The sequence below is a fragment of the Mus musculus genome, chromosome 12 (assembly GCF_000001635.26).
Source record: "Mus musculus strain C57BL/6J chromosome 12, GRCm38.p6 C57BL/6J".
Taxonomy (NCBI): Eukaryota; Metazoa; Chordata; class Mammalia; order Rodentia; family Muridae; genus Mus; species Mus musculus.
In genome coordinates, this window is record NC_000078.6 from 19,380,958 (window position 1) to 19,408,869 (window position 27,912).

Genomic DNA, 27,912 nt, shown 5'->3' on the forward strand with positions numbered 1-27,912 from the left:
CCCACATGTGTGTATATCCATAAATACACTTATTTTATGTTTGCTGACTTACAGACTGGACAGCACACAGCCTGCAAAGGATTCAGAGTTATCTGCTACTCTCTAGTGAAGCCCGTGTAGCTAATTGATTCTCATACATGCTTCCATTGATTTTTGCCAAGTGCTTACATCAATACCCAGTCTGCAGTTTAACCATGCCTGGACAAAATAAGACGTAGAAGAAATGCTTATTATCCAGCTCAGTCAGCAAAGAAGTAGCTGTTGTCATTGACAGATGAGTCTCTTTCTGACATCAATGTCAGTTGGCATTTGTTTATGTTAATGAGCAAGCAAGGCTGGTAAAGATGTCTGGTGTAACTTCATCTGCCCATGACACCTGTGGCCTCCTTGCTATAACAGAGAGGATTGGCAGCGTTTTTCCACAAACATCTTTGCTACTCACAATGCGGTGGCTCAGATGTGCCTGCCTGTGAATATAATCCTCAACAAAGTCACAACACTCTGCTGCCTTGTTTGGCTTAGACAATCAGTTAAGCAAGAAGTCCAGTCATGATCAGCAGCTGCCCATTTCTCTGGTGTAAATTCTCCTATAAAGCAATTTCAAGCTGCCAGACTATGGAACCGGGAAGAGATGCACAGTGGCATACCACCATGTAGTATTTCTACCACATACACAAGTTCCCAAACCCAGCTTTCCTGACTGTGTGCAGAGCTCACCTGACTAGCCCCCACAGACTCCAGTTTAAGGCTCCTTTATCTAGGAATGTCTACTTTATTTCCTCAGGGAGAGTCTACAGACTTTATTAAAATGACAAAATGAACAGTCTTTGTGTGCTGTTCTGTAAAATAAGCTGAGGATAGATCTGCTTGTCATTCATTTTCTAAAGTCAGTCATAAAGGTGACCCAGAATACACACATTTTCAAATGTTGAGGCCTAAACTGGGCATGGTGGCACTTACTTATAATCCCAGAACTCAGGAATGTAGAGGCAGGCCAGTTTCTGTGAGTTTGAAGCCCGCCTGGTCTACAAGAAAATTCCAGGCTATCCAGGCTACAAAGTTGACCCTGTCTCAAAAAATAAGAACAAACACAAGTGTCTGGGCCCAAGGATGAGCTTCCTAAGGTATTTTCTTTCTTTGCAGAAACAAACACAAAACATGGATATTGGGATCGTGAACACTAGAGCAGAGACTTGTGGTATAGACATGAGCACATCTAGGGCATACCTCAGTGGAAGAACACCTTTTAACGGGGGGATCATTCAGAGGTTGAGAGCAGGTTCAACGCCCAGCACAGAAGTTTACAATCATCTGTCATTCCAGTTCCAGGGAATGTGATGCCCTCTCTGGTCTCTGAGAGCACTGCATGCATGTGGTGCACAGATATACATGAAAGCAAAACAGCTACATACAATAATGACAAGAACTTTAAAATGTGTGTGTATGTGTGCATGTATATGTGTACACTTGTACATGTGTGTGCATGCCTGTGAGTGTGTTTTAAAGATAGGGGTAGGGTGGAAATAGATGATTTGGCAGTTAAAAGTCCTTTTGCTCCTCCTAGCACTCACATGGTGGCTTATAACTATCTGGCCAGGCAGTGGTGGCACATGCCACCACTGGGACACTTGGGATGCAGGGGCAGGTGCATTTCTGAGATGGAGGCCAGCCTGGTCTACAGAGTGAGTTCCAGGACAGCCAGGGCTATACAGAGAAACCCTGTCTCGGGAAAAAAAAAAACCAACTATCTGTAACCCCAGTTCAAGGGGATCTGACACCCTCTCTGGTCTTTGGGCACACCAGCAAAAAATTGACCCCCAGATCTAAGTTTCCATCTGTGTTATAATTGTGTGCTGCCAAATCCTTCCCTGCCTCTGTCCCCAAAGCACAAACCGTGAGGTGAGTGACCCATATATGTGGCTGTCTCTCACCTTGGGGTGTAAATGGCTTGCTTTCACAACATTATCTGGGGGTAAGTACTATATGAGGTGGAGGTGAAAGTCCCAGTGACATTTCCCTGTTCACATCACGGTTCCTTGTGGGTATTCCTATTTTATTGCATTGTTTACCACAAAGTTCCTTTAAGGCTCAGACCTGTTCATTCCAAGAGTAATCACTTACAAGTTAACTGCAAGCAAACTGGAAATGTCTGTGTTTAACCAGCCAAACCTCCAGAAAATTCCGGAGTTGAGAACATTACCTTTTCCCTTGGCTGGATAGTGAGAAATCTCAGGTTCTTGGGAATTACTAGAGGCAGAACATTCCTCTGGAAAATGGGCTGTTAGCCAATCTTACTGTGCACCAGGCATGGGCTATTCTATCCTTCTTCCTTTGGTTTCCTTAGCTGAATTGAGTAAAGGATGAAGCTTATGTTGCCTACAGGATTAGAGGTTTCTGTCTTTTGGTCTTGCTGGTTTGGGGACTGTAGGTGAGGCAAGACATCTTGGTGGAAGAATGCAGGGGAGGGGAGATGCTCACAGCATGACAGAGGGGAATCAGAGAGAGGATAGAAGCCAGACTTCCAGTATTTTCTTCCCTGAAAGGATCTAGTAACACTTGCCCAACAAAGGCCTGTCTGCTAGCTTCCATTACCTCCCAGAAGCACTGTTGAGAGGATGCTAATGATGTCATGAGAGGTCTACAAGTCTTTATCCAGATGTTTTTAGCTCTTCAAAGTCTCAAAAAGAATCCACTTGTCTGAGAGAGGGTCTCACTGTGCAGCCCAGGTTAGCCACAGCCTAAGAGAGATCTGCCTGTTTCTTTCTTCAGAGTCCTGGGATTAAAGGTATGGCCACCACACCTGGCAAAGGTCTAGTTTTTAAAAATAACTCTCAGTGGTAAAACTGATCTGAAGTGCTGGGCATGGTGGCACATGCCTTTAATCCCAGCACTCGAGAGGCAGGGGCAGGCAGATTTCTGAGTTTGAGGTCAGCCTGGTCTACAAAGTGAGTTTCTGGACAGCCAGGGCTACACAGAGAAACCCTGTCTCAAAGAAAAAACAAAAACAAAAACAAAACAAAATAAAACTGATCTGAAATGAACTTGTATGAATTTATGCATAGTTCTTGCTTATCCCAACTTCTGGGATAACAAACCCTTTCTCTCTCTGCTACTGCTCTGATGTGGTTTGTCCCCTAATGGTCCTTGTATTGGAACCTAGGCCTTCGTGTCATGGTGGGGCTCAGGTGGGGACTAGGAGGAGTTAGGGCACTGAGGGTACTATCCTTGGAAGCAATTAAGGGAGTTTTCTTGGGAACCTCCATTACTTCTCATTAAAGCGAGTTCTAAAGTAGGGAGTTGATGTCTGTTTTTCTGGCTTCCAGCCTGTGAACAATCTTACAAGTAAATAATGTCAACATTATGCTACCACCTACGTGAAGCTACATGGAAGGGGCTGCTTGATCTTAGACTGTACACCTCTGTCCTAGTTTGTTTTCTGTGCTGTGATAAAATACTGATTAAAACGAACTCGAGGAAGGAAAGGGTTTAACTGGGCTACAGGTTATAGACCATCATTCAGGAAAGCCAAGGCAGGAACTGGAGGCAGAAGCAGAGACCGTGGAGGAATGGTGCTTACTGGCTTGCCTTCCTTGATCTACTTAGCCTCTTTCTTACACAGGCCAGGCTCACCTGCCTAGGAATTGTGCCACCCACAGTGGACTGGGCCATCTACATCAATTAATAATCATGAAAATGTCATACAGACATGTCTGAATCCCAATCTGATGGAAACAATTCCTTGACTGAGATTCTCCTTCCAGTTATATCTAGGTTTGTGTCCAGTTGACAAAACTAACCAGGGCAGCTTCAAAAACCACTAGCTAACTTCCTCCCCTGTCCCCTCCCCTTGCTGTTCTTATTATCTCCCGGTGTAGAGATGAACCCACAGGCTCTATATAATCCAGATAAGCACTAACAATGCACCATTTGGGCAACATCCTAGCCAACCTCCTCTTCTTCAAAAATTTCAACCTCAGGTATATTATAGCAACAAAAACAGACCAGTACACCCAAGGGAAAAATAATAGGATTATAGTCTTTCATATGAAAAATATATGCTCAAATATATATGGATTCATAATTTCTCTTACTTTAAAACTAACATAGGTTTACATGGTATGTATTTTGAACCAGCCCCTAGTGAGGTCTACAAGAATACTGTATGATCAAAGGCATTTATATTTTACAGCAAAACATAAATGTTTGTATGGTATGGGATAAGTGAAATTGTATATTGCCTCAATTCAGTTTTAGAACAATTTTATCGTTGAGAATTATTATATCTTTTTTGAGTCAGGGTTTCTCTGTATAGAACCCTGGCTATCCTAGAGCTCACTTTGTAGACTTGGCTGTCCTTAAACTCATAGAGATCCACCAGTCTCTGACTCCTGAGTGCTGGGGTTAAAGGGATGTGACACCATTCCCAACAAGAATTATTTTTAAAAATAGATATTTCAGGTATTTTTTAAAATAAATTTAGTGGTGTCCGTGTCTCTAATGGTAATATCAGCATCTTCTTTTCTCGATGCATTAAAAATATGTAAATGAGGTCTGGGGTAGTAACTCTGTGTCCGAGCACTTGCCTATAGGTTCAAGGCCTTGGATTCAATCCTCAGTACCACATACGAAAGAGTGGGTAGTGTTCTCTTGAATCCTGTTCAACATTTAAACCTTAAATTATGTTCATGTCTGTGTGTGTGTGTCTCTGTTTGTGTGTGTATCCCTTTGTGTTTGTCTCTGTGTGTGTTTGTCTCTCTGTGTGTGTGTCTCTGTGTATGTGTGTGTCTGTGTCTATGTGTGTGTCTGTGTGTGTATGTGTGTGTCCCTGTATTTGTATGTGTGTGTATATGTCTATGTGTATGTCCGTGTGTGGTGTGTGTGTGTGTGTGTCTGTGTGTGTGTCTGTGTGTGTGTCTCTGTGTGTGTCTCTGTGTGTGTGTGTGTTTGTGTGTCTGTGTTTCTATGTGTCTGTGTGTGTGTGTTAGACACATTGATTAGTTTGACTGGTACTATATTATGTCAAGGAAAAACACTACTTTCTTTTAACTTCCCAACTCATCACAGAGACCATGTCTCTAAAAATAAAACCTTGAAAAGTCACAGGGAATATTCTTCAATTTCAGAGAAGAACAAAAGGACTTATAGGTGGGAAGAGAGGCAGAGGGATCAGAAAATTGCCTTGTGAAGGGGAGCCTGTACTATAACACAATACCCTGGAGTTATACATGCTGAGATGGGAGTGTCCCTGAGACACTCAATGGAAGGATGTTCACAATGGTGGAAAGTGGCAGAGAGTTGCAGAGGTTTGGGATTGCAGTTTATTGCCTTGCGCCGGAATAAAAGCTACCCACTGGCACAGCTATATAGCTATTTTTTTTTAAAGATTTATTTATTTATTATATGTAAGTACACTGTAGCTATCTTCAGACACTCCAGAAGAGGGAGTCAGATCTCATTACGGATGGTTGTGAGCCACCATGTGGTTGCTGGGATTTGAACTCTGGACCTTCAGAAGAGCAGTCGGGTGCTCTTAACCACTAAGCCATCTCGCCAGCCCGACAGCTATTTTTGAAGTCTGAACTTATTCACAGGCAGTGCTGGTAAAATACCAGAAGCCATACATAATGTCTGACCTCAGCTGCTACCTCATACAGTATATTTGTACATGGGAGCCTTAAGAAGATGAACTGCTCTACTGTCCTATGGCAGCAGGAGACCACTTTTATTTCCCATGTTGGGCTTATAATGCCCTCACATTCCCTTCTTTTCAGACCCACAAAAGGTTTTTGTAAGGTTTCTCTAGGCTGTATTGTTGGCAGCAGCAGTAACCATGCCTCTTGCCTCGGGGAGTTAGAGGGTGTGATTTTTGACTAGTGTCTTCAGAAACTCTGGGTTTTTAAAATACAGCTGAGAATTTCTGAATGAGATATAGATGAAAATGTCCTAATTCAGATGATTTATTGGCCCAATTGTGTCTGTGATCAGTCAGCTGTGGGTTGGAGTACTCTCTGAGAACCATCTCTACCTCTGGTTCTCTTGGGTATCCCCCACTTCCCACAGCACATCAGTGCATTCTATGATTTTCTCAGGGTGAAGCCTGGCCTAGCACCCTAAAACTATCTTCAGGTAACTGGGAGTGTCCCTAATTGTACAAGCTTAGGGAACAGGATGCTTAATAGTGGTTGGAGTATTCTTCCAAGTCGAAGGTCATGGGTTTGAATTCCCATTCGGCTTGTAACATGGTCAACTCCCTATGCAAAACACGTACCTTTACCCTTTATCCCTGGCTTCTTAAGGCTGTGAGAAGGAGCACAGACAGAACATGGTCCCTATCATTGCATCCCCAACTAACTGTCCCTACATCTTGTCCCGCTAAAGTGCCCTGGAGGATTTCACTGTCCTGTAGGGGGCGAGCTACCCACACTGTCTCACTGGCCCTTTCCTGAGGTTCTGGTGGGGAATTCAGGGGGTTCTGAGGCTAACGGTGGGATTGGGGAGCAAAAGGGTGGGCTCCCTTCCAGCCGGGAAGCCAGTATCCCCGGATCCACTCCACGCCTTCTGGGAAATGTTGCTAGAGGTCATGGCGGGTGCGGGGTGGGAGCCGGGCACCGCAGTCCAGAACAGGGCGCGCCCTCGAACCCAAGCACGTCCGGAAGGCAGAGGTAATGCAGCAGCCCACAGCCACTGACAGGCCCTGATCGCACATAGCCCTCCTTGCTGAGGCCTCCGCTTCCTGGCGGCGCGGTAGCGGCGGGCGACCCGATTGGTGGTCAGGTCTGCGCCCCGCCCCGCCGGGCGGGACTCCGCGCCCTCCCCAGCCGGGCCCTCCCCTTTCCGCGGGAGGCGTCCGGGACAGTGGCTTGGTGGCGCGCAGTTCCCCTTGACTGTGCGCGCCCCCGTCTGGGCTCCTTTGCAGAGGAATCGGTAGCTGCAGCTCCCGGAGCACAGCGGACAGAGCTGCGGGCTGCGTGCGCCCCTGCTGCCACCGGGCCTGCCGCGGTGGCTCCCGCGCCCCGCGGCGACTTCCGCTCCCGTGCTTCTCTTTGTTCAAGTCCCCGAGCGGCGGCCGGGTCGGAGCCCGCGCCTTGGGCGACTGAGGCGGCCGCAGTCCGCGCCCCGGCGCCCTGGCGATGCCGGACCAGATCTCCGTGTCGGAATTCGTGGCCGAGACCCTTGAGGACTACAAGGCACCCACTGCCTCTAGCTTCACCACCGGCACGGCCCAGTGCCGGAACACCGCGGCGGCCATCGAGGAGGTGAGCGGTAGCTTAGCCGGCGCCGGGCGGGAGGCTAGGGTCGCGGGGATCGCGCTGCGCCCTGGGCACCCGCTAGGCTTCCGCGCCTGGTGGCCGATACCCAGTGCTCTCCAGCTGCGCCCACACCCGGGAAAAGTTTCTGGTACCCCAAAGCCGGACGCAGCCCGACCAGCAGTGCCCGACACAGAAACCCTTTGTTCCCTGCTCTAGGGAGAGGCTGCTTGGCCACCTTGGGCCTTTTTTGGGAACGCTCCTGTCTGTTCCCATTTCCCTCGCAGGGTTTCAGGTTCTTTGCTCCCATCCTCAGAGAGGTCAACTTCGGCTGTAGAGTCTGTGGTGGCTTCGAGCCGGGGACCCCTGCGAGCTCTGCTTCCCGGAGTGATGGCTCTCCCTGCGTGGACCTCTCCAACTTGTTCCGGACGTAGCCCGGCGGGGGCAGCTGTGGCTTCTGAGCCACCATGTAGAGCAGATCCAGGGACCCCAAGCTGCTTAGGCACGGGTGCCCATCCCATCTTGGGAGGCCTGGCAGTTCCCACTACTTGCAACAGAGCAGAGCTGTAGAGGGATGTGGAGAATGGTCTCTTTGAGGTCCAAAAGGTCTTTGGTGGCCGCTTCTGGGCTACCTGTGTGGTGCCTGTTGACAGTGTGATCAGCTCCTGTGCCCTTAACCTGGAAAGGGCCTGCATAGTCATTGTATTGAGTGGCTAAGCAGAAAGCTCTCCAGATCCTGGGGAAGAGGGACTGCGAGAAGGAAGCAGTTTGGGTTGAAAATTGAAGCAGGCTTGGAAGAGGCTGTGTGAGTCCAGGGACCACGGCTGTCCACAGCTTGGGAAAGCCTCACTTACATCATTTTCTTTACCTCCCCAACAGAATTTAGAGTTTTGTGTTTTCGGCTCTGTAGGCATTGTGCGTCCAGCTGGACTCACAAAAGGTAGCTGGAGAACGAGACACACATGTGTAGTAGTAGTGAACCGATGACTACATTTCCTTTGCTCAGAATTTTAACATCAAGGTACATATTTTAAAATACTTGTGTCAGAGGCTGGTGTTCAGAGAGCTTTTAAATTAAGCTATGTCATTACATCCTTTCCCCTTGCTTGAACAAAGCATTTGCTATTAGGCTTTGCCTGGGCAGGGGGTGGGGTGGGGTGGGGGACTAGACTATTGTTCTTTCGTGTAAAATATTTGTCTTTGTAGACCTACACAGTCAGGACTAGACTCAATGAAAAATACTAGGTTCAGCATCCTGCTCTTGGAAGTGAGCTAGGGTATCCGTTCTTCTCCTTCATCCTCGTCTCCTTTCTTTCCTCTCACCCCTCTTCCCAAAGATCTGCTTGTAAATCTTTTGTAGTGAGTTCAGTGAGAGCAGATTGCTTTAGTCCACTTTTCTCAGCCTGGCCTTTAGGTGCCACTGATGCCTTTAATGAGGCAGGTGGGGGATGAGGGGGATGAGAGCCCCTCCCCCATGAGGGCCCTTGAAAAGCACTAGGAAGATAGTCACAGTGTTTTGAAAATACATCATTAATGCTTATGAAAATGATTACATCCAAAAAGGTAGGATTCCCTCTGTGGAAAGGACACTTGTGTGTGATGTCCTTAAAAGACAGCCCATGTTTATAAAGTTAGGACGCTTCTTTCATTGTATTGAATCAGTTAGGTATCAGTAATACTGGCAGATGTTGGAAAGCCTGGCAAATAGGAGTTGCAATTAAAGTTGGCATGGCCTCTCTCTGATTAATTTTAGTTTATTTTGGATGAACCCAAAGCTGCTTTTGCATGCAGTGCAGGAGATTACCCAAGAGCTCAGTTACTGAGTAGATTAAAGAGAGACTCGATTTGGTCATTCTGTCAAATTGCAGGCTGGCTTCACTCAGCCTCCAAAGCAGAAAATGGATTTGAGTTGGAAACAGGGAAAACCTGAACTCTTTGCAGGCTTATCTCATTTTAAGTGAGGCCAGCATCCACTCTAAGCTAATAGTGTGTATGAACTGATTTGAAGGGTGAAAGGACTCAGTGTGGATTACTTAAAATAATGCTTTCTTTCTCCTCCTACATTATTTAATATTTACTTCCAAAACAAAAAGTTGTTCTTTGTCTAGTGTAATAACACACCATGTTTACAATACTTAGACTTTAAGCAAATGTCTTTTTATGGTCAGATGAGACATTAGGGTAGGTTTTGTGACATACAAAAAGTTACGCATTTCATAGAAATACAACTAAAAAAATAAGTCCCTGGCCTTCTACTTAAATGAGTTATGGAATTAGTAAACTTATCTGATTAACTTTGGCAAACCTGATTGCTCCCAATGGAGAATATGTCTAGCTGTTGTCATTTTCTGATTGAAATAGGCTTTCTTTCTTTTTTTTTTTTTAAGATTTATTTATTTTTATTATATGTAAGTACACTGTAGTTGTCTTCAGACACTCCAGAAGAGGGAGTCAGATCTCATTAAGGATGGTTGTGGGCCACCATGTGGTTGCTGGGATTGAACTTCAGACCTTCACAAGAGCAGTTGGGTGCTCTTACCCACTGAGCCATCTCACCAGCCCCTGAAATAGGCTTTCTTGACTTGCACACCTGTAGCTAGAATGTCAGTAGTTAGCCAGTGCCTGACTTGTATTACAGGTATCAGACTGTTGTGTTTAATCTCTATCCCTGCTGTGCAGATAAGGAATTTGAGGCTAGGAGATTAGTTCAGGTTATAGACACAGCAAGTGGAGTTTAAACTTGGCTGGATGCTGCTTTCTCAAACTGCATGGCGTTATCTAATGCTTAGTTATGGTGCTTTCTCAAAACTGCCCATAGCTAGATCAGCCACCTCCAAGTCAGGCTCCATCACTTTCCAGTTGTATGAATTGGGATGAGACCGTAACAGCCCATAGATACTTTTACCGTTTTCAGTCCAGTTCACAGTCTAGATAATCATGTCTACTTCTGAAGATTCTGGTACAGTACCCAGTAGACTTAGTAAATGGTAGCTGCTTTACCAGATTTCACTGTAGTTACTGTATAGACCCTGGAATGAGAATGGAGCAGGGGAGAAAAAAATGGATGAATGGATGAAGGTGTGCATATAAATGGAAATTGTTGTCCCTCCCCCTAGGTGTGCCTGTGTGTGTGTGTGTGTGTGTGTGTGTGTGTGTGTGTGTGTGTGTGTGTGTGATGGCTCCTATGCTGACTGAGGCCAGAGGCTGAACTTGCAATGCTTTGCTGAGTCAGTTCCCCACAGCCTGTCTCTGCTTCCCCTGAATCCTGGGGATCCCCAGCAGGTTCACAAGCTTGTGCAGCAAGCACCTGACCCCCTAAGCTGTCTTCCCAGCCCCCATGCATTCTCTCTAAGGAGCTTATTGTCTTGGTAACAGGTGAGAGTGTAGCTGGTTTGAAACTTTTCACTTCCTGATGACTTTCTCTGGGTGACTTACTTTGCACAGTTTGCAAAGTGCAGAGTGCAACTGGTGTCAGCTTTGTGCTTTGGAAATAAGGGAGGAAATTAGTAGTTGTGGCATAAATCTGAAAACCGAGCTGCGCCACCCCCCACCCTCTTCCCAGCTTTGATTTTTGTATCTTAGTTTTTTTAAGCCTCTGGTTACTTCAAAATACTCTGGAAATAGAGAAACATTGTGTGCATTCTTGGGACAGTCCTTTTGTTTCTTAGGGCTTCTTCATAGCTCCATTCATTCCTACCCTGCTTATTTGGCATTGATGTAGTTTTAAAAATAAATTTGATATTGACTCTTAAGTATTAAAATTTAACTTTTTCCTTCCATGGCCATGAGTCTCTTATTCTGTTGTCCTTGGTTATCTTGGAAATCGCTTTGCTGTTCTAACTGCCAAAGGAGAATGAACATCTAGACTGTACAGACTCCCAGGGGGTGCTGTTCATTGGCCCAGGCTCTGCCCAGCAGTTCCAGTGGGAACTGGCCTTGCATTTGATTCTGAGTTGTAGTCCTTTGTGACATCTTGTTTGTAAACCAGCTCCTTCAGAATCCCAGGCTAACAGATTTTGAATCTATGGTCAGAAGGATGCCCCCTTTTTCTCAGTGTATCCTTGGAAGGGAGTAGGTTAACAGGTGATCATTTTATGCTGCTCTGAAATCTGAATTGGTGTCTCTGGAACGTCTTGAATCAGTTAGGGTGGAATTGGTTTCCCTCCAGCTGAATTCAATTTCTCTTTTATGATTAGTAGTGCAGTTACTATGATACCACTCCTTGTGCATCCCAGCTCTTGCTGTGGTTCATTTGGGACCTGCTGCTGTGTGTTAGGTGAAGGGATTAGACATCTCTTCTCTTTGAAAGAATCTGTGGTTCCGTGGGGAGAAACCGATTCTCCAGGCAGATCAGTGATGTGAGGTCATGTCTGCGAGAGCATCTATGGTGATGATGTAGAGAACAGGAAGACTGGGACCACTTACATGTGATCAGAGCATCTATGGTGATGATATAGAGAACAGGAAGACTGGGACTGCTTACATGTGATCAGAGCATCTATGGTGATGATGTAGAGAACAGGAAGACTGGGACTGCTTACATGTGATCAGAGCATCTATGGTGATGATATAGAGAACAGGAAGACTGGGACTGCTTACATGTGATCAGAGCATCTATGGTGATGATATAGAGAACAGGAAGACTGGGACCACTTACATGTGATCAGAGCATCTGTGGTGATGATGTAGAGAACAGGAAGACTGGACTGCTTACATGTGATCCGGGATGTGGATGAAAGGGCCTTGAATGGAAGCCTGGTGTAAGAGGCTCCAAGGTGGTTTAATCCAGTCTTCCATATCTGTGTCCCTACCTTAGAGAAATATTTATCCACTCTTGGGTTGATGATCAACTAGGCCCTTGGTGGAATTTTCCTATCCATCCAGGCTGTAGAAGGCTCCTTAGGCCAAGAAATTACAGAGTCCTTTCATGGTGGGGAACTGCACTTCTGGCTTTTGGTCAGCATTTTAGACCAAGAATGAAGTCAGCTCTTTGTTTACATTACTTGGTCTCAGATACTTGGTGGCCACATGGGTTGGTGGCCACTCTGTTGTGTGATGTAGATTCAGGACTTTGTTCTCCATACTTGTAGGAAGTCTTGTTGATGAGCACAGTTTTAGGCCCTTGCAACTGCAAAATGCTTCACCTGACAGCACCAGTCAGTGTGGTGTGGAACTTGCAGAGCCTCAGATTCCATGGCAGAGCTGTGGAAATAGAGTGTGCATTTTAACAGCACTCTCAGGAGCAGTGTGTGCACCAGGGTTTGAAAGTACTGTTGTAGGCTGCCCTGAGTCCTGGCTGTGTTCAGAGTTGCCTGGCTGGGGAGGGGGTGTCTGTGGACTGGAAGAACCTGGTTCTGCTCTCCTGAATTCTGATTTCATAGAATTTGGGTGAGGCCTGGAGCTTTTATATTTGTAAAAGGCTCCTCCCTAGTTGATCATCACTGATAGACAGGTGATTATGCCATGTTGTGTACTAGGTAGTGATGAATCAAGGTTATGCATAACTTGGGGATAGGATGTGGTTTTGGAGGGGAGGAAACTGAAGTCAAGACAGGCATCTCTGCAGAGGTGACCTTTGAGCAGTCTGGAATGTAGAGGCTGCCTGCTTGCAAAGACCTGGGCATAGAGGAGTCCTGGAAAAGGGTTGAGATGTGAGTATCAGGGCAGAGAGAAGGTCTGTGGTCAGAGGTGAGGGAGAACAGAGGGGCCTGTGTGGAGGGGTGGCTTAGGTCCAGATAGCACTGGGCTTTACCTTGAGGAGAGAATTTGCACTTTGGCCGTGGAGTGGTGCGAAGCTGTTTAGAGGGTTTGGGGCTCAGACTCCCATGGTCTGATTTCCTCTTTAGAATTTACTTTTTATTGATTTGTATCTGTGTGTGACACTCAGAATGCAGATGTCCTTAGAGCTTATGCAGCTGGAGTTGTAGGCAGCTGTGAATTGCTTGGTTGTGGGTGCTGGGCATGAAACTTGGTACCTCCAGAAGAGCAGGAAGTTCTCTTACAATAAACCATTTCTCCAGTCACTGCTTCACAGTTTAAAGACATTTCAGTGCTTTTCCTAGGCCTAGGAGAAAAGTGGGGAGTCCAGCAAAGGAGTAGGGGTTCATTTGGATGCTGCGGTGGTGTCAGTGCAGAAGATTCCTTTGAACTGGGTGTCATTCCCTGGTACTTGAAGCATGGGTCTCCTATCATCCCCAAGGTAAAAGTGGCACTGTCCAGCATGCCTTAGTGGTAGAGACCAGGTCTACTGTGAAGATTGGCTGGCTGGAGGACTTGTATTGAAAGCAGTCTTTTTTGTTGTTGTTGTTTTTGTTTTTTGTTTGTTTGTTTGTTTTTGGTTTTGGAGCTTTTTTGGGGGGGGGGGTTGAGACAGGTTTTCTCTGTATAGCCCTTGGTGTCCTGGAACTCACTTAGTAGACCAGTCTGGCCTCGAACCCAGGAATCCACCTGCCTCTGCCTCCTGAGTGCTGGTATTAAAGACGTGCACCACCACACCTGGCTATAACTAGCATTTTTATGAGGCTTTAATTCTATGTTAAATAAATGTGCTTTTGTCAGTTGGTTGCCTAATACCAAATGGTCAGCACCGAAGCCAGGCATATAAATAATATTATACAGATTGTGCAGGCTGTGTTTATATGTTTAGGGAATATACATATATGTATAAAATAACAAAGGAAAAGAGAGGTTATGAATTTGAAAGAGCGGAAGCAGGGATATGTGGGTTGGTTTGGAGAATAGAAATAATGAGATTATATTACAATTTCAAAAAATAAAGAAAAGTAATTGTAAAGTAAGAAAGCATTAAATGGGCTCATTTAAGATTATTTCTTTATGAGAGAGTTCATATTGGCACCATGGAGTCATGTGACTCTGGGTTTCAGCAGTTTACAAAACAGGAATTCTGACCACTCTGGTTGGTTCTTCAATGTCCTTTCACTGTACAGAGGTGGGTGGGTTTACTTAGTGCAAGCTGGTGTCCATTGAGTCTCTGCAGGCCAGCTTCCATTGTTGTCAACTTAGAGCGCCAAGACTGACAACTCCAGAGATATCAAGTGCTAACCCCTGGGGAGGCATCAGAGACCCTTTTTTAGAGGCTTTTCTTTTCTTGTTTTACTTTTTAGTCAGGGCTTCAGGGTTGCCTTGAACTCTATGTACCAAATATAACTTTGGATTTCAGACCCTCCTGCCTCTGCCTCCACCTTGGAAGGCTGCAATTACAGCATGTGTTATCATGTTTGTTTTATGTGGTGCCAGGGATCAAACGCTGGGCCTCTTGAATGCCAGGCAAACATTGTACCAACTGAGCTGCCTCTGTAGCCTCTAGAGGCATTTACTGAGAGGCCTTCACTACCACAGAGTGAGTTGTCTAATAATATACCTGGTCCCTTAGGGCTGTGGGTTCCAGAAAACCATCTGGGTTGTGTACATAAAGGCCTCATAGTGAATGGACTCAGGCTGGGTCTTCTAGGCCAGGAGATCTGAGTGTGGTGGCTGCTGCTTCTTAGAGGGGCACAAGATAAACCTTGCCAATTAAGGTAACTGTTAGGGACAGACCTTCCACCTAGGGCTGTCCTAAGCATCAGGATCCATTCTTCTCAGATCAAAGAAAAAGTCTCCAAAACTAATACCCACAGGAACATGGCAGAAGAGTGGCTAAAAAGAACATCAGAGGACACATTTGGTAAAACACTGGTTTTCTGGATATAATGCGACCATTGCACCCTGGGCAGTGCCATTCCATTTATATGCACAAGATCCAGCCTAACAGATATTGAGTAATATTCCATCAGGAAGCACTAAGTGACCTTAGTAATGATGGTGATTGTGATGAAGAAGGAGAAGAAGGAGGAAGAGGAGGAAGAAGAGAAGAGGAAGAGGAGGAGGAAGGGATGGAGAGGGAGGAGAAATGGGGGAACTAGGAGGAAAAAGAAGACACAATGGAGACATGAAGGTGCAAGTGTGATTTGCTAGTTTGATTTTTAAAATTGGTATTGGAAAGTACTTATTTCTTCAGAATTCTGGTACATAGTGAATATCAGCTGTAATAACCTGCAACATGAGATAACCCATCCTTGATTTTTCTAAGTTCCCTTGGCCAAGAACCTTTCTATATTAGACATTAGAGAGACATTCTATTAAATTTCCTTTCAATATGCACAGAGAAATTCATTCTGATTTGAGATATGTTTATCTAGAGAACCTGTCCTAATACAACTGTGGCTTTTCTCTACTTTGCCAGTGATGGCGATGTGCTGGCTAACAAGATGGCTCAACAGTGTTTCCCTTACATTTCTGGCTTTCCTCCCAGGGTTGGTTGGTACCTATCATCTGGGAAAGGGAGCTGCAGTCTCCCTGAGCCCAGCACTGAGCCACAAACAGAACTCTTGTTTCCTAAAATTCCTCTTTAATGTTCATTGCCTGGGCACCCTCCCACTCAGATTGATAACCCTACTGCACCTTGGGTAATGGGCTATGCATGCTCTTCCCCTGGATTTCAGGAAGAAGGCAAGTGATGTGAGGCAAGCTCAGCCAAGGTCTGAAGTCAGGTCCTGGTAATGCAGGATCATTGCTCACAGAGAACAGGGGCAGGCAGCTGACTAGCCTGAGCTGGAATGTGTTGGACACTAAAAGGGGGCCCTGGGCAAGAAAGGAAAGGGGGGAAGGCTCACGCCCTGCCAGAGTTCCACCTATGCTCTGGACAGAGATGTGGGAGAGCTGCCATACACTCTCTGCTCAGCCCCGGGTGGGCATCTAAGCCTTTGACCCACTCTTTGGGTCTGAACAAGGGGCAGCCCAACCTGGGAGCTCCGGGGCTACTTTCCTAAAGCCCTGGAGTTATGGGAGAGAGGGATGAGGGATGAGAGGTTCCCACACTGGTGAGAGTGAGCACAGTGGATCTGGACTGGAGCACATGAAGGCCTTCCATCTGGAGAGTAGAAATGGCTCATTATGAGAAAGCCTATCCCATCCTCCAAGCGCAGTGGGCCTTGATGAGCAGAGACATTCTATGGTTTTAGAGCTTTATTATAGAAAGGCAGGGAGAAAGAGAGAAGGTAAAAGAGAGAGAGGCCCCCCTAGAAGGCTAGAAGAGGGAAGGCTAGATAGAAAGAGAGTAAGAGGGAGAGAGGAGAGGAGAGGAGAGGAGAGGAGAGGAGAGGAGAGGAGAGGAGAGGAGAGGAGAGGAGAGGAGGGGAGGGGAGGGGAGAGGATAAAGACAAAGGAAAGAGGAGAGAGGAGTGCAAAAAGTGAGAGGTAAGAGATAGAAGGAGTGAGAGCAAGAGAGATAGGCGGGGCTGAACAGCCCTTTTTATGGTCTTTACTGTTGCTAGGTAACTGTGGAGGAGTTTAGCCTGAAGGTCAGAAGCTTGGGATATTGCCTACCTGACTTTTAGCCGTGCTTCACTTGTGGTGGCTGGGGTGGGGCTGGGGGATGGTAACTTAGGCAGGAGCCTGAGTTCCAGAAGCATGAGGGAATTGATGCATTCCTTGTCAAGTGAATTATCACCCTCCCAGGGTTTAGACCTCAGCTCAACTGAAGACCAACCTGTCTGTGCATAGCCCAATGCCCCTCATGAATGTTGAGTTCTCCCCCAGAGCTGGGAGGGGTGAGAGTCCTCTTGGGGGACTGGCTCAAATGCTAATGTAGTGCAAACCACACCTGAGATATGGAAAAGGTGTGGCCCTGGACGTGAAGCACACTTTAACCTTGAGGAAGGGTGAGACCCACTGGCCAATCAAGGTCTCCACAGGCAGACCTGCCAGTCAGACAAGGAGGCGGGATCTTCCAGGTGCCTTTCCCCAAGTTCACTTTGGCTGTGCAGGCTTGAATGGTTCTGTGTCCTGCTCTGAGCTCTACTGTTGGGTGCTGTGAGAGGACCTCAGGGAAGCTCTGAATTCGAGGCATGGTGAGCACAGGGTTACTGCCCACAGAGGGTAGGAGCAGGGTGCTGAGCAGTGGAAGCTGGGGTGGTGAGTCCTCTCTGGGGCTTGATGGGAAGTATAAGCCATATGTGAGCACCTGTGAGGTCTCTCGTGTTGCTCCTCACTTGCTCCATCAGGGGTGACCTCTAATAACTTGCCTATCATTGCCCAAATCGTTTGGACCTTAGTTAAGCTGGCTTGTGAAAACAAGGGTGGTTTCTTTGAGTCTGTAGCACAGGTGTCCAAACCCCTTTGTCTTTTAGTATACATTACCAAAACAAGTAAAAATCTAATAGGTCTGATTTCATACATTATACTTGTTTTTGTTTTCTTAATTTTTTTTTCTGTTGCAGTTTTTTCATATTTTTTTGCATCACATGCTAAATGAGTTGATTATTATTTGGGAAAGGGACTTTAATAATTTCAGATTTTTTTTGTGGTTTTATTGAAAAATGATAGACCTCTGAGCTGATATTCTTCTATTCCAATCGTTTGTAATTTTTGCCTTCACATATTTTGCAGAAGTCACAGTTGTTTATTGCCATGAAACTTTTAGAATCCACATTTTTTAAATGAGATATTAATTTTTTCTCTTCATCTTGAATCCCTGAGATTCTGTCTTCCTTTCCTGTTCTGTGGGTGAACCTTGCCTCTGTAGTTGTCAGTGTACAGGTAATCTCATGTCCTTCTCTTAGGGACTTAGCAACTGCTTATGTCATTTCCTGCCTCCATCCCCTGTGTCTGTTGTCAGGCGTTCTTTATATACATGGACCACCAGCTATAGCAGCTCTCTATTTTTGTTCCCTGTCTCTGTTCTCTGCACATGCACACTCTCTGTCATCTCTCTCCTCATGGCTCTCTTTCTCCTCCGTCTGTGTGCCTGTCTGCAGGTCGTCTTGTGTACTTCTATCCCTTCCCCAGGTTCTCACTCCTCTCCCTTCCCCCAAACAACCTCTTTTGCACTTTATCTGTTGCATGCTTTAATTTCTCAGACCTGCTGTGATGGCATAGCTTTGATTTCTTGGTTGCAATTGTTACTGGCTGTTACTCTCTATGTTGCTATGCTGGTGTGTAGCCATCTCTGTTTGGGTGATTATTGACCTAGGTACTGGCCTCTGGGTTTATCTTTTTGGGTGGGAGTTTTGTTCCTGGGTTACTGTTTGATGCATGGATTTAAAGAGAGTGTTCACTGACAGTTTCCTATTTTACTGACCTATTTTGTGGGTATGGTCAACAGGGGATGCTTTGTGATATTAAAATCTGGGAGAAGCAACAGGCAGGAACAGAAGATCTTAGTAATCCACAAGGAGACATAGGAGAGAGGTCAAGCAACCCATGGTGTTTAATACAATGTTGGAACAACTGGGAAAATTGAATCTGGGGTAAATCAATCAATCATGAAGTTGATCTATGGAAGCTTACCTTGTGTCCTTTCAGGCATGGAATGTGGTTGAACAGGGAGTATCTGCCCAAGTCGGGGCTGAGACACAGGGATGAGGCAGGAATGGACAGGCAAGTGGGCATTGTCTATGGTATCTATAGGAGGCTTGCACAGGAGGAGAGGAAATTTCCACTGCTACTCTTTTCCAGTGTTAAGGGCAGCTGATATTAGGGTCTGCAGTAACAGATAGTGAGGTAGGTCTTTGGACAAAGTCTAGTCTACAGACAGGCATGGTTGTGGTTAACCAGGAGTTTCTGTCTATAATCAGGGGGTTAGGAACAGAGATGAGTTTGTAAATCCCAAACAGTTTGCTTTTTGAGAATGTACATTTGTACATTCCAGCAAAAATCCCATGACAAAATCCCCTTATCAACAGCCAGTTAAGGTACATCAGCAGGGTCAAGCTACATAGAGATAACTAAGACCTCCTATAGAAAACAAAAACAAAAACAGCTTACCCATCATGGTTGTTAGATTTTTTTTTTGTACTCCCTTGCTTGGTTCCTGCACATTATGCCAGACATACAATTTTTAAAATATTACAATGCTGATTTGTATGCAAACTCCCCACTCTTGTTGTAACTACAATAAATACTCAAAACCTCTAGACTTGATCTCTCAGTTTGTACCTAATGGGAGTTTGACTGCTGAGAGTCCTTGTTACTGAGCTCATAAAAAAGACCTCTGTGTGTTTGCATTGCAATCGGCTCTGTGCTGGTCATTGCAGTTTCTGTGATTTAGGCATAAAACCTTGATGCTTTGACTGGAACCCCAAGACCCTCAGGACTCCCATTGGAAGGGTTGAAAGACTGCTGTTAGGATGTGTCATTGCTGTTCTTTGTGTCAGTGACCTGTCTGTCAGAAATGTGTCCGTGTACATGGAGCTTAATCAGTTGTTCCCATAGGGTCTGGAAGATTGGAGTGTTGATAGTAATGCAGCCACACGAAGTTGAGGTCATACTATTTCAGTGGAGAATAGACTGAAAAACTTTAGGAAGAGGTCATTTCCGTGATATTTTGGCCAAAAAAACAAACAAACAAACAAACAAACAAACAAACAAAAAAAAAAACAGAAAACTTTTGTACTTGGCTTATGCTCTGAGATATTGAGTAGGTCAAACAAACAAACAAAAATATTGCCTGATTTGTATATTTTTATGTGATTGATAAGTATTTGTTCAATCTTCCTATTTCTTTTTTTTTTTCCCTCTGAGACAGAGTTTCTCTGTGTCTCCCTGGCTGTCCAGGAACTTACTTTGTAGACCAGGCTGTCCTCGAACTCAGAAATCCCCCTGCCTCTGCCTCCAGAGTGCTGGGATTAAAGTCGTGCTTCACCAGGACCTGACTTCCCCTATTTCTTTATTCAATTTACATTCTAATTGTTACACCCATCCCATTCCACCTTCCTCAGTCCCTCATCACTGAATCCCTTTTATCTCCCCAGGGAGGGTGGGAACCACTTGAGTATCCCCCAACTATGGCATGTCAAGTCTCTGCAGGGTTAGACACATCCTTTCCCACTGAGGTCAGACAAGGTCAGTTAGGGAAACAGTTTGCACAGACAGGAACAGCTTAAGGGACATGCCCTGCTCTGGATGTTGGGGACCCCATGACGACTGAGCATCATATCCACTACATATATGGTGGGGGCCTCCATCCCAGCCTGTGTGTGCTCGTTGGTTGGTGGCTCCATCTCTGAGAGTCTCCTAGGTTCCGGGTTAGTTGAGTCTGAGGTTCTCTTCATGGACTTCCTATTCCTTCAGAGGCTGTCAATTCTTTCCCCAACTCTTTTAAAATAATCCCTGAGCCCTGTCCAATGTTAGGCTGTGGGTCTCTGCATATGTTTCAGTCAGATGCTGAATGGAGACGCTCAGAGGACAATGATGCTAAGCTACTATCTGCAAGTATAACAAATTATCCTCAGTAATGCCAGCCTTGGTGCTTGCCCATGGGATGTGTTATCAGTTGGGCAGGGTATAGTTTGGCCATTCCCTGAATCTCTATTTCAACTTTGTGCCTGCCTTACTTGCAGACAGAAGAAATTTTGGGAGAAAAGTTTTTTGTTTTTTTTGGTGTACTGAACACTTCACTGGTAGTTCTGCCTGACTGCAAGAAGTCACCTCTTCATGGTCCATAACTCAATGCTATCTATCTCAGCTAAGATCACCTCCCTAGCTGCATTTGTGCCCTCCCATTCATATTCTCAGGCACATTCTACAGGTGCCCCCACCCTAACCCCACTCCCTCACAGCATGTGCTGATTTCATTTCATTTTCCTGGCTCTCTGGCCTTCTCTTGTCTCTTACCACAATTGTTCCTAACACTCCCCTTCTTATTTCTTAAATACTGTCCCATCCAGTTTCTCCCTCCATCTGCCTCTTCTGTCTCTTTCAGACCCCGTTCTGAGTGAGGTTCAACCATGCTCATTTGTGCCTTGTCTTGTTTACTGTCTTTAGGTCTATGAAGTGCAGTGTGGGTATCCTGTACTTATGGTTATTATTCACTTGTAAGTGAGTATGTACATGCATGACCTTTTGGGCCTGAGTTACCTCATTCCAGATATTAGTTTCTAATTGTACCCATTTCTCTGCAAAATTCATGACGTCCTTGTTTTTTATACCTGAATTGCATCCCATTTTGTAAATGAAACATGGTTTTTGTGTCCGCATTTCAGTTGAGGAACATCTGCATTCTTTCCTGTTTCTAACTGTTATAAATAAAGTGGCTATGAACTTAGTGGAGCAAATGCCCTTGTGGGTATATACCTATGAAGGTACCCTGAGTGTAGTACTTCCTCCTGCTTGCCATGTTTTAAATTAATGGAAGGAGTATTCAAAGTGTTTCCTCATCCCAGAATGGAACCTTAAACAAAACCTACTGCAAATGTGGTCCAAGGGAGGCAGGGTCCATTAATTTAGAAGCCAAACTTCACAGGATCATCCATATCGTGCTGCTTCTAGAAACTGAAAGATGAAAATAGCATGGTCATAGATTCTTTCTCTATGGTTTCAGTTTAGCAGCACTCCAGCCATCTTTTGACAGAGTCAGGATCCCAGGGAAGACTCTGTGAGAGTTCCTTGCATTTAAGTGGTGAGGTTGATGCTTGAGTTGCATTTTGTGACCACAGGTTGTGGAGAAAACTAACGCATTGAGAAATCTGCCATGGAGAGATGCTTACAGGGAGATGAAGTACCCAAACTGAGAGATGTATTTGAAGTTACAGGAAGAGCACCATCTATGCCTTTAGGAATTGAAGTCCAATGTGTTTGAGACAAAGCTATAGGATTTGTTGTTTGCCCTGCTGTTTTTCTTGCCTTTGTCCAATCTTCTCTCCCTACGTGCACATTCCTATTGATTGGAATGGGAAGGGGTATTCAGTGCCAGTTTATGTTGGAAAGATATAACTTGCTGTTTGATTTTTGCAACTTTGCTTTCTGATGTGGCTGTCAAGATATTATCTTGAGTGTCAGCAGAGACTTTAGACATTTGAACAGTGCAGGAGCCTTTCTAGATTCATCTTGGGGAAGATGAAAGTGTATATACACTCAAAAAATTTCCTTTTTCTTTCTTTCGTTTTTTTTTTTGTTTATCCTATAATTTAGATATTCATTATCACCCTGATCACTGTCCCTACTCTAGGTCCATGCCCTCACAGACTCCCTCCTCCCAATCTCCTCTGTTTCTCCTTTGAGCGGAATTGGGGCCCCCTGTCTAACTGCTGGGCACATAGGTTATATTCTATTATTTTAGCATGGCATATGCTCATGACATCAATACTGCCTGAGGCTTCAGAGTCATTGGATTCTGGGTGTTGATGTTTCCCCAAACTCTTGTGTTTGTTTTGAAATTTTTAAATAAATAGGAGTGTTTTGGCTGTGTGCCTTTAAAATGAATATCATGTGTCCCTCATCGTTAGTGTTGTTGGAAGGTGGACTCAGAACTCCTGTTCATAAAACCATGGGTCATGTAAATGCTAGTAATTGACCACTGTTATCTGGAAGACCAGCAAGAGCTTTCCACGGCTGAGTTATTGCCCTCTCCTGCTTTATGTTGCTTTTTGTGTTCAACACTTATATTATTAGTATTTTCATCTGTCCATTGGTCCACTAAATGTGCCTTGATTGCCAGTAAAGTTTTACTAATGGTGCAGTTTAAATTGGTACACTTCCTGTTTCTGCTAGATGAGTACAGAAATGCAGGGAATGTATACTTCTTTGTAGGAACTGTAGTACACAACTGAGTTCTTTCTATCATTTTTGTCTCCCTGGTTGATTTTTGCAGTGGAGTAAGGGTCTTAATATGTAACTTTTGCTGTCCTGGAATGTGTTACATAGAACAGACAGGGATCCAGCTCAATGACGTATACCTACCCGTGACTCTGGGATTGAAGACTTGAACAAATACACCCTGCTTGTCGATGATTTTTCTCGTTAGTGATTCTTCTTACAATTTCTAGGATGTGTCCTCAGTACTGTTGATCTGTTTCGCCCTACATCTCACTCTCAATTGGAATTCCTCTCGAAAGACTTTACCCTATTTATTTAAAATTTTCTTAAGCAACACAGGTGAACCTTCAACTCAATTTCTTTTAAAATGTTATGGTACTTACATTATGACGTCTATGTCCAGAAGTCAGTGGAGGAAGCACCAGAATTACATGAATATATGGTCAAGGAAGCGTACGTTTACTTTACAGTGATGTCAGTACCATGTCTTGTGATGTACACATGTATGGGACATTTTAGGATGCAGTGACTTATGATGATGTACATGTGAACTTCACTGGGGAAGAGTGGAAGTTGCTGGATCCTTCCCAGAAGAGTCTCTACAAAGATGTGATGCTGGAGACCTACTGGAACCTCACTGTTATAGGTATGACTGTGAATTTTCTTTTGCTTTTCAAAATAATGGGAAGACATGTCTCTTGGTTAGTGATGGTGGTCTGTTATTACAATTGAGAACAAGGAAGACTGAGCTGAATAAATAGTGTCCAGTGATGTGAAAATTTACAGTACCTTGAATTTTGCCTTATTTCCAATACTATATCATTCATTTTTCTGGTACTGTCTTTTAGGCTACACTTGGGAAACCCATCATATTGAAGGACATTGTCAAAGTTCGAGAAGAAATGAAAGGTAATTTTCATGTGCAAGCTGATGCAATTATGCCTCTGAGGAAATATTACTATTTTATGTAAGCTCTAAAGAAAAGCAGAAGTGTAAAATGTCAATACTTCAAGTGTAACTATAATTACAATATTTTTTTAAAGATTTATTTATTTATTATATGTAAGTACACTGTAGCTGTCCTCAGATACTCCAGAAGAGGGCATCAGATTTCGTTACGGATGGTTGTGAGCCACTATGTGGTTGTTGGGATTTGAACTCAGGACATTCGGAAGAGCAGTCTGCTCTCTTAACCACTGAGCCATCTCGCCAGCCCTAATTATAATATTCTTTTAAAAAGTTCTGCCTCAATGTAGTTATCTGATTTATCTGTCAAAGAATTCCTCCTTTAAAAAAAAAAAAAAACAAGGAAACATTGCCTTAAGAGATGCCTTTATTCAATTTGTACCTCTATTAGACCTATACTGATCTGACAATGTGTATAGACTTACAAGATATTGCACATCGAATAGTGATAAATATATATAGTATATAATATAATATAAATATTATATAATATAATATAAATATTATATAATATAATATAAATATAATATAATATAAATATAGTATAAATATAATAGTGATAAATATATATCCAGAACCTTCCAATAAGCAAATAATCCATTGGAAAGTTGGTGATACTCATATTCTTATACTGAAATTGATCATTTGTTTAGCGTACAGTTTATGAGAGTCAAGAGTGTTGTCATAGGAGAAACCTTAATTCATGTATTACACGTCTATGAGGAACAAAAGGTCAAACAGTGTGAATGCAATGTGGAAACCTTTCATCTGTTATTCTTCTTTTTATATGTATGTCATGTGTCACAATGGATAAAAGCCATGTGAACATAGGTATATTGAAAGGAACAATGTTCTGCTTTCTATCCCAGAATAATGAGAAAATATGTCAGATTCTGTCTTTGGTAGACAATCTGAATATGATAAAAGTTTGCAGTGAATTGGTTTTCTAATTTTACTGGGAACTTCCCCAAGCTCACACTGAAGAAAATCTTTATGGGTACTAGAAATTTGGAAATTCTTTTGTTTCTCCTGGTTCACAGTCAAATGTGGTATAATTCATGGTATAGGAAAAATTATGAAAGCAATTAGTTGTATAAAGCTCTGAGGTGTTCCATTTTCCTCATATAGATGAAATACATCATATAAATATCCCATATAAAAAGGATGTTATAAATATCAGCCATGTAATAACCATCACAGATATCTCGAAAGATGCAAAACAACCCATAATGAGGAAGAACACCATGAACATATGAGTGATAAAACCAGATGATCTGGTCCACCTTTATCAGTAGACCAATTTGTAAACTTTATTCATCTTGATGAAATGACTGAACAGGGAAATTAATGTAGTAAACATATCACGTGTGCCAATTTTCATTGCAGGTATGTAAGTAATCATAGTGGAGAGAAACTCTATGAATGTAATGAACGTTCTAAAGCCCTTTCATGTCCCAGTCATCGCCAATGTCATAAAAGAAGACAAATTAGAGAGAAAATACATGAACATAACCAATGTGGTAAAGCCTTTCCAACACTCAGTAATCTTCAATATCATAAAAGAACCCATACTGGAGAGAAACCCTATGAATGTCATCAATGTGGTAAAGCTTTTAGAAGTCACAGTGGTCTCCAATATCATAAAAGAACACATACTGGAGAGAAACCCTATGAATGTAATCAATGTGGTAAAGCCTTTGCACAACTCAGTATTCTCCAACGTCATAAAAGAACACATACTGGAGAGAAACCCTATGAATGTAATCAATGTGGTAAAGCCTTTGCACGTCACAGTGATCTCCAATTTCATAAAAGAACACATACTGGAGAGAAACCCTATGAATGTAATCAATGTGGTAAAGCCTTTGCACGTCACGGTCAACTCCAATGTCATAAAAGAACACATACTGGAGAGAAACCCTATGAATGTAATCAATGTGGTAAAGCCTTTGCACAACTCAGTATTCTCCAACGTCATAAAAGAACACATACTGGAGAGAAACCCTATGAATGTGATCAATGTGGTAAAGCCTTTGCAGAACTCAGTCATCTCCAATGTCATAAAAGAACACATACTGGAGAGAAACCCTATGAATGTAATCAATGTGGTAAAGCCTTTTCTATACACAGTAGTTTCCAACGTCATAAAAGAATACATACTGGAGAGAAACCCTATGAATGTGATCAATGTGGTAAAGCCTTTGCACAACTCAGTCATCTCCAGCGTCATAAAAGAATACATACTGGAGAGAAACCCTATGAATGTAATCAATGTGGTAAAGCCTTTGCACAACTCAGTATTCTCCAACGTCATAAAAGAACACATACTGGAGAGAAACCCTATGAATGTAATCAATGTGGTAAAGCCTTTGCATGTCACAGTGATCTCCAATTTCATAAAAGAACACATACTGGAGAGAAACCCTATGAATGTAATCAATGTGGTAAAGCCTTTGCACAACACAGTCATCTCCAATGTCATAAAAGAACACATACTGGAGAGAAACCCTATGAATGTGATCAATGTGGTAAAGCCTTTGCAGAACTCAGTCATCTCCAATGTCATAAAAGAACACATACTGGAGAGAAACCCTATGAATGTAATCAATGTGGTAAAGCCTTTTCTATACACAGTAGTTTCCAACGTCATAAAAGAATACATACTGGAGAGAAACCCTATGAATGTGATCAATGTGGTAAAGCCTTTGCACAATTCAGTAGTCTCCAATGTCATAAAAGAACACATACTGGAGAGAGACCCTATGAATGTAATCAATGTGTTAAAGCCTTTGCACAACTCAGTAGTCTCCAATATCATAAAAGAACACATTCTGGAGAGAAACCCTATGAATGTAATCAATGTGGTAAAGCCTTTGCACAACACAGTCATCTCCAATGTCATAAAAGAACACATACTGGAGAGAAACCCTAAGAATGTAATCATTGTGGGAAAGCATTTGCACATCACACTCATCTCCAATATCATAAAAGAACACATACTGGAGAGAAACCCTATGAATGTGATCAATGTGGTAAAGCCTTTGCAAGACCCAGTCGTCTCCAATGTCATAAGAGAACACATACTGGAGAGAGACCCTATGAATGTAATTGGTAAAGACTTTGCATGTCACAGTCATCTCCATCGTCATAAAACTGAACATACTGGAGAGAAACCCGATGAATGTAATCAATGTGGGAAAGCCTTTGCACGTCACAGTCATCTCCAGTGTCATAAAAGAACACAAACTTTCCTGATATAGCTGTCTCTTGTGAGGCTGTTCCAGTGCCTGGCAAATACATAAGTGGATGCCCACAGACATCTATTGGATAGAACACAGGGCCCTCAATGGAGGAGCCTGAGAAAGTACCCAAGGAGCTGAAGGGGTCTACATCCCTGTAGGCAGAACAACAATATAAACTAACCAGTACCCCCAGAGCTCATGTCTCTAGCTGCATATGTAGCAGAGGATGGCCTAGTCTGCCATCATTGGGAAGAGAGGCCCCTTGGTCTTGCAAACTTTATAAGCCCCAGTACAGGGGAACGCCAGGGCCCAGAAGTGGGAGTGGGTGGGTAGGGGAGCAATGTGGGGGGAGTGTATAGGGGGACTTTCAGGATAGCTTTTTAAATGTAAACGAAGAAAATATCTAATAAAAAATTGAAATGTAAAAAAAAACACACACACACTGGAGAGAAACCCTATGAATGTAATCAATGTGGGAAAGACTTTGCAGGTCACAGTTGTCTCCAATATCATAAAAGAATGCATAATGGAAAGAAACCTTAGAAATATAATCAATGTGATAAAGCCTTTTCACAAATTTATTGTCTCTATAATCATAAAAGTACCCATATTAGATAGAAACTCATGAATGTCGTCAGTGTGCTAAAACCTGTGCATATCCCACTTGTCTTCAAAACGTAAAAGATTCCACACTGGAAAGAAACCTCATAAAAGCAATCAATGTGGTAAAGACTTTTTACAACTCTATAGTCTCCATTATTTTTAAAGAACACATAGAAGACAGAAACCTTTGGAAGGTAATCGGTGTTGTAAAGCATTTTGATGTCACGGTCATCTACGATGACATAAAAGATCACATACAAGTG

At 43.7% G+C, this 27,912-nt stretch overlaps 1 protein-coding gene across 3 annotated transcripts in view; it reads left to right on the forward strand.

Moving 5' to 3' along the window:
* The first annotated feature begins 6,685 nt into the window (after positions 1-6,685).
* Gm5784 (predicted gene 5784) overlaps positions 6,686-27,912 on the forward strand; it is a 47,520-nt gene continuing 26,293 nt past the window's right edge. The window contains exons 1-4 of one of the 3 annotated variants that reach the window (NM_001384145.1): positions 6,913-7,256; positions 23,358-23,484; positions 23,687-23,747; positions 25,191-27,479. In NM_001384145.1, the coding sequence (NP_001371074.1) occupies positions 7,131-7,256; positions 23,358-23,484; positions 23,687-23,747; positions 25,191-26,736 (1,860 nt within the window). In that variant the 5' untranslated portion in view covers positions 6,913-7,130 and the 3' untranslated portion in view covers positions 26,737-27,479. Of the gene's footprint in view, positions 7,257-23,357; positions 23,485-23,686; positions 23,748-25,190; positions 27,480-27,912 lie in introns of those variants that run through there. The other 2 variants (XM_035096944.1, NM_001384146.1) reach the window with 2 other exon arrangements.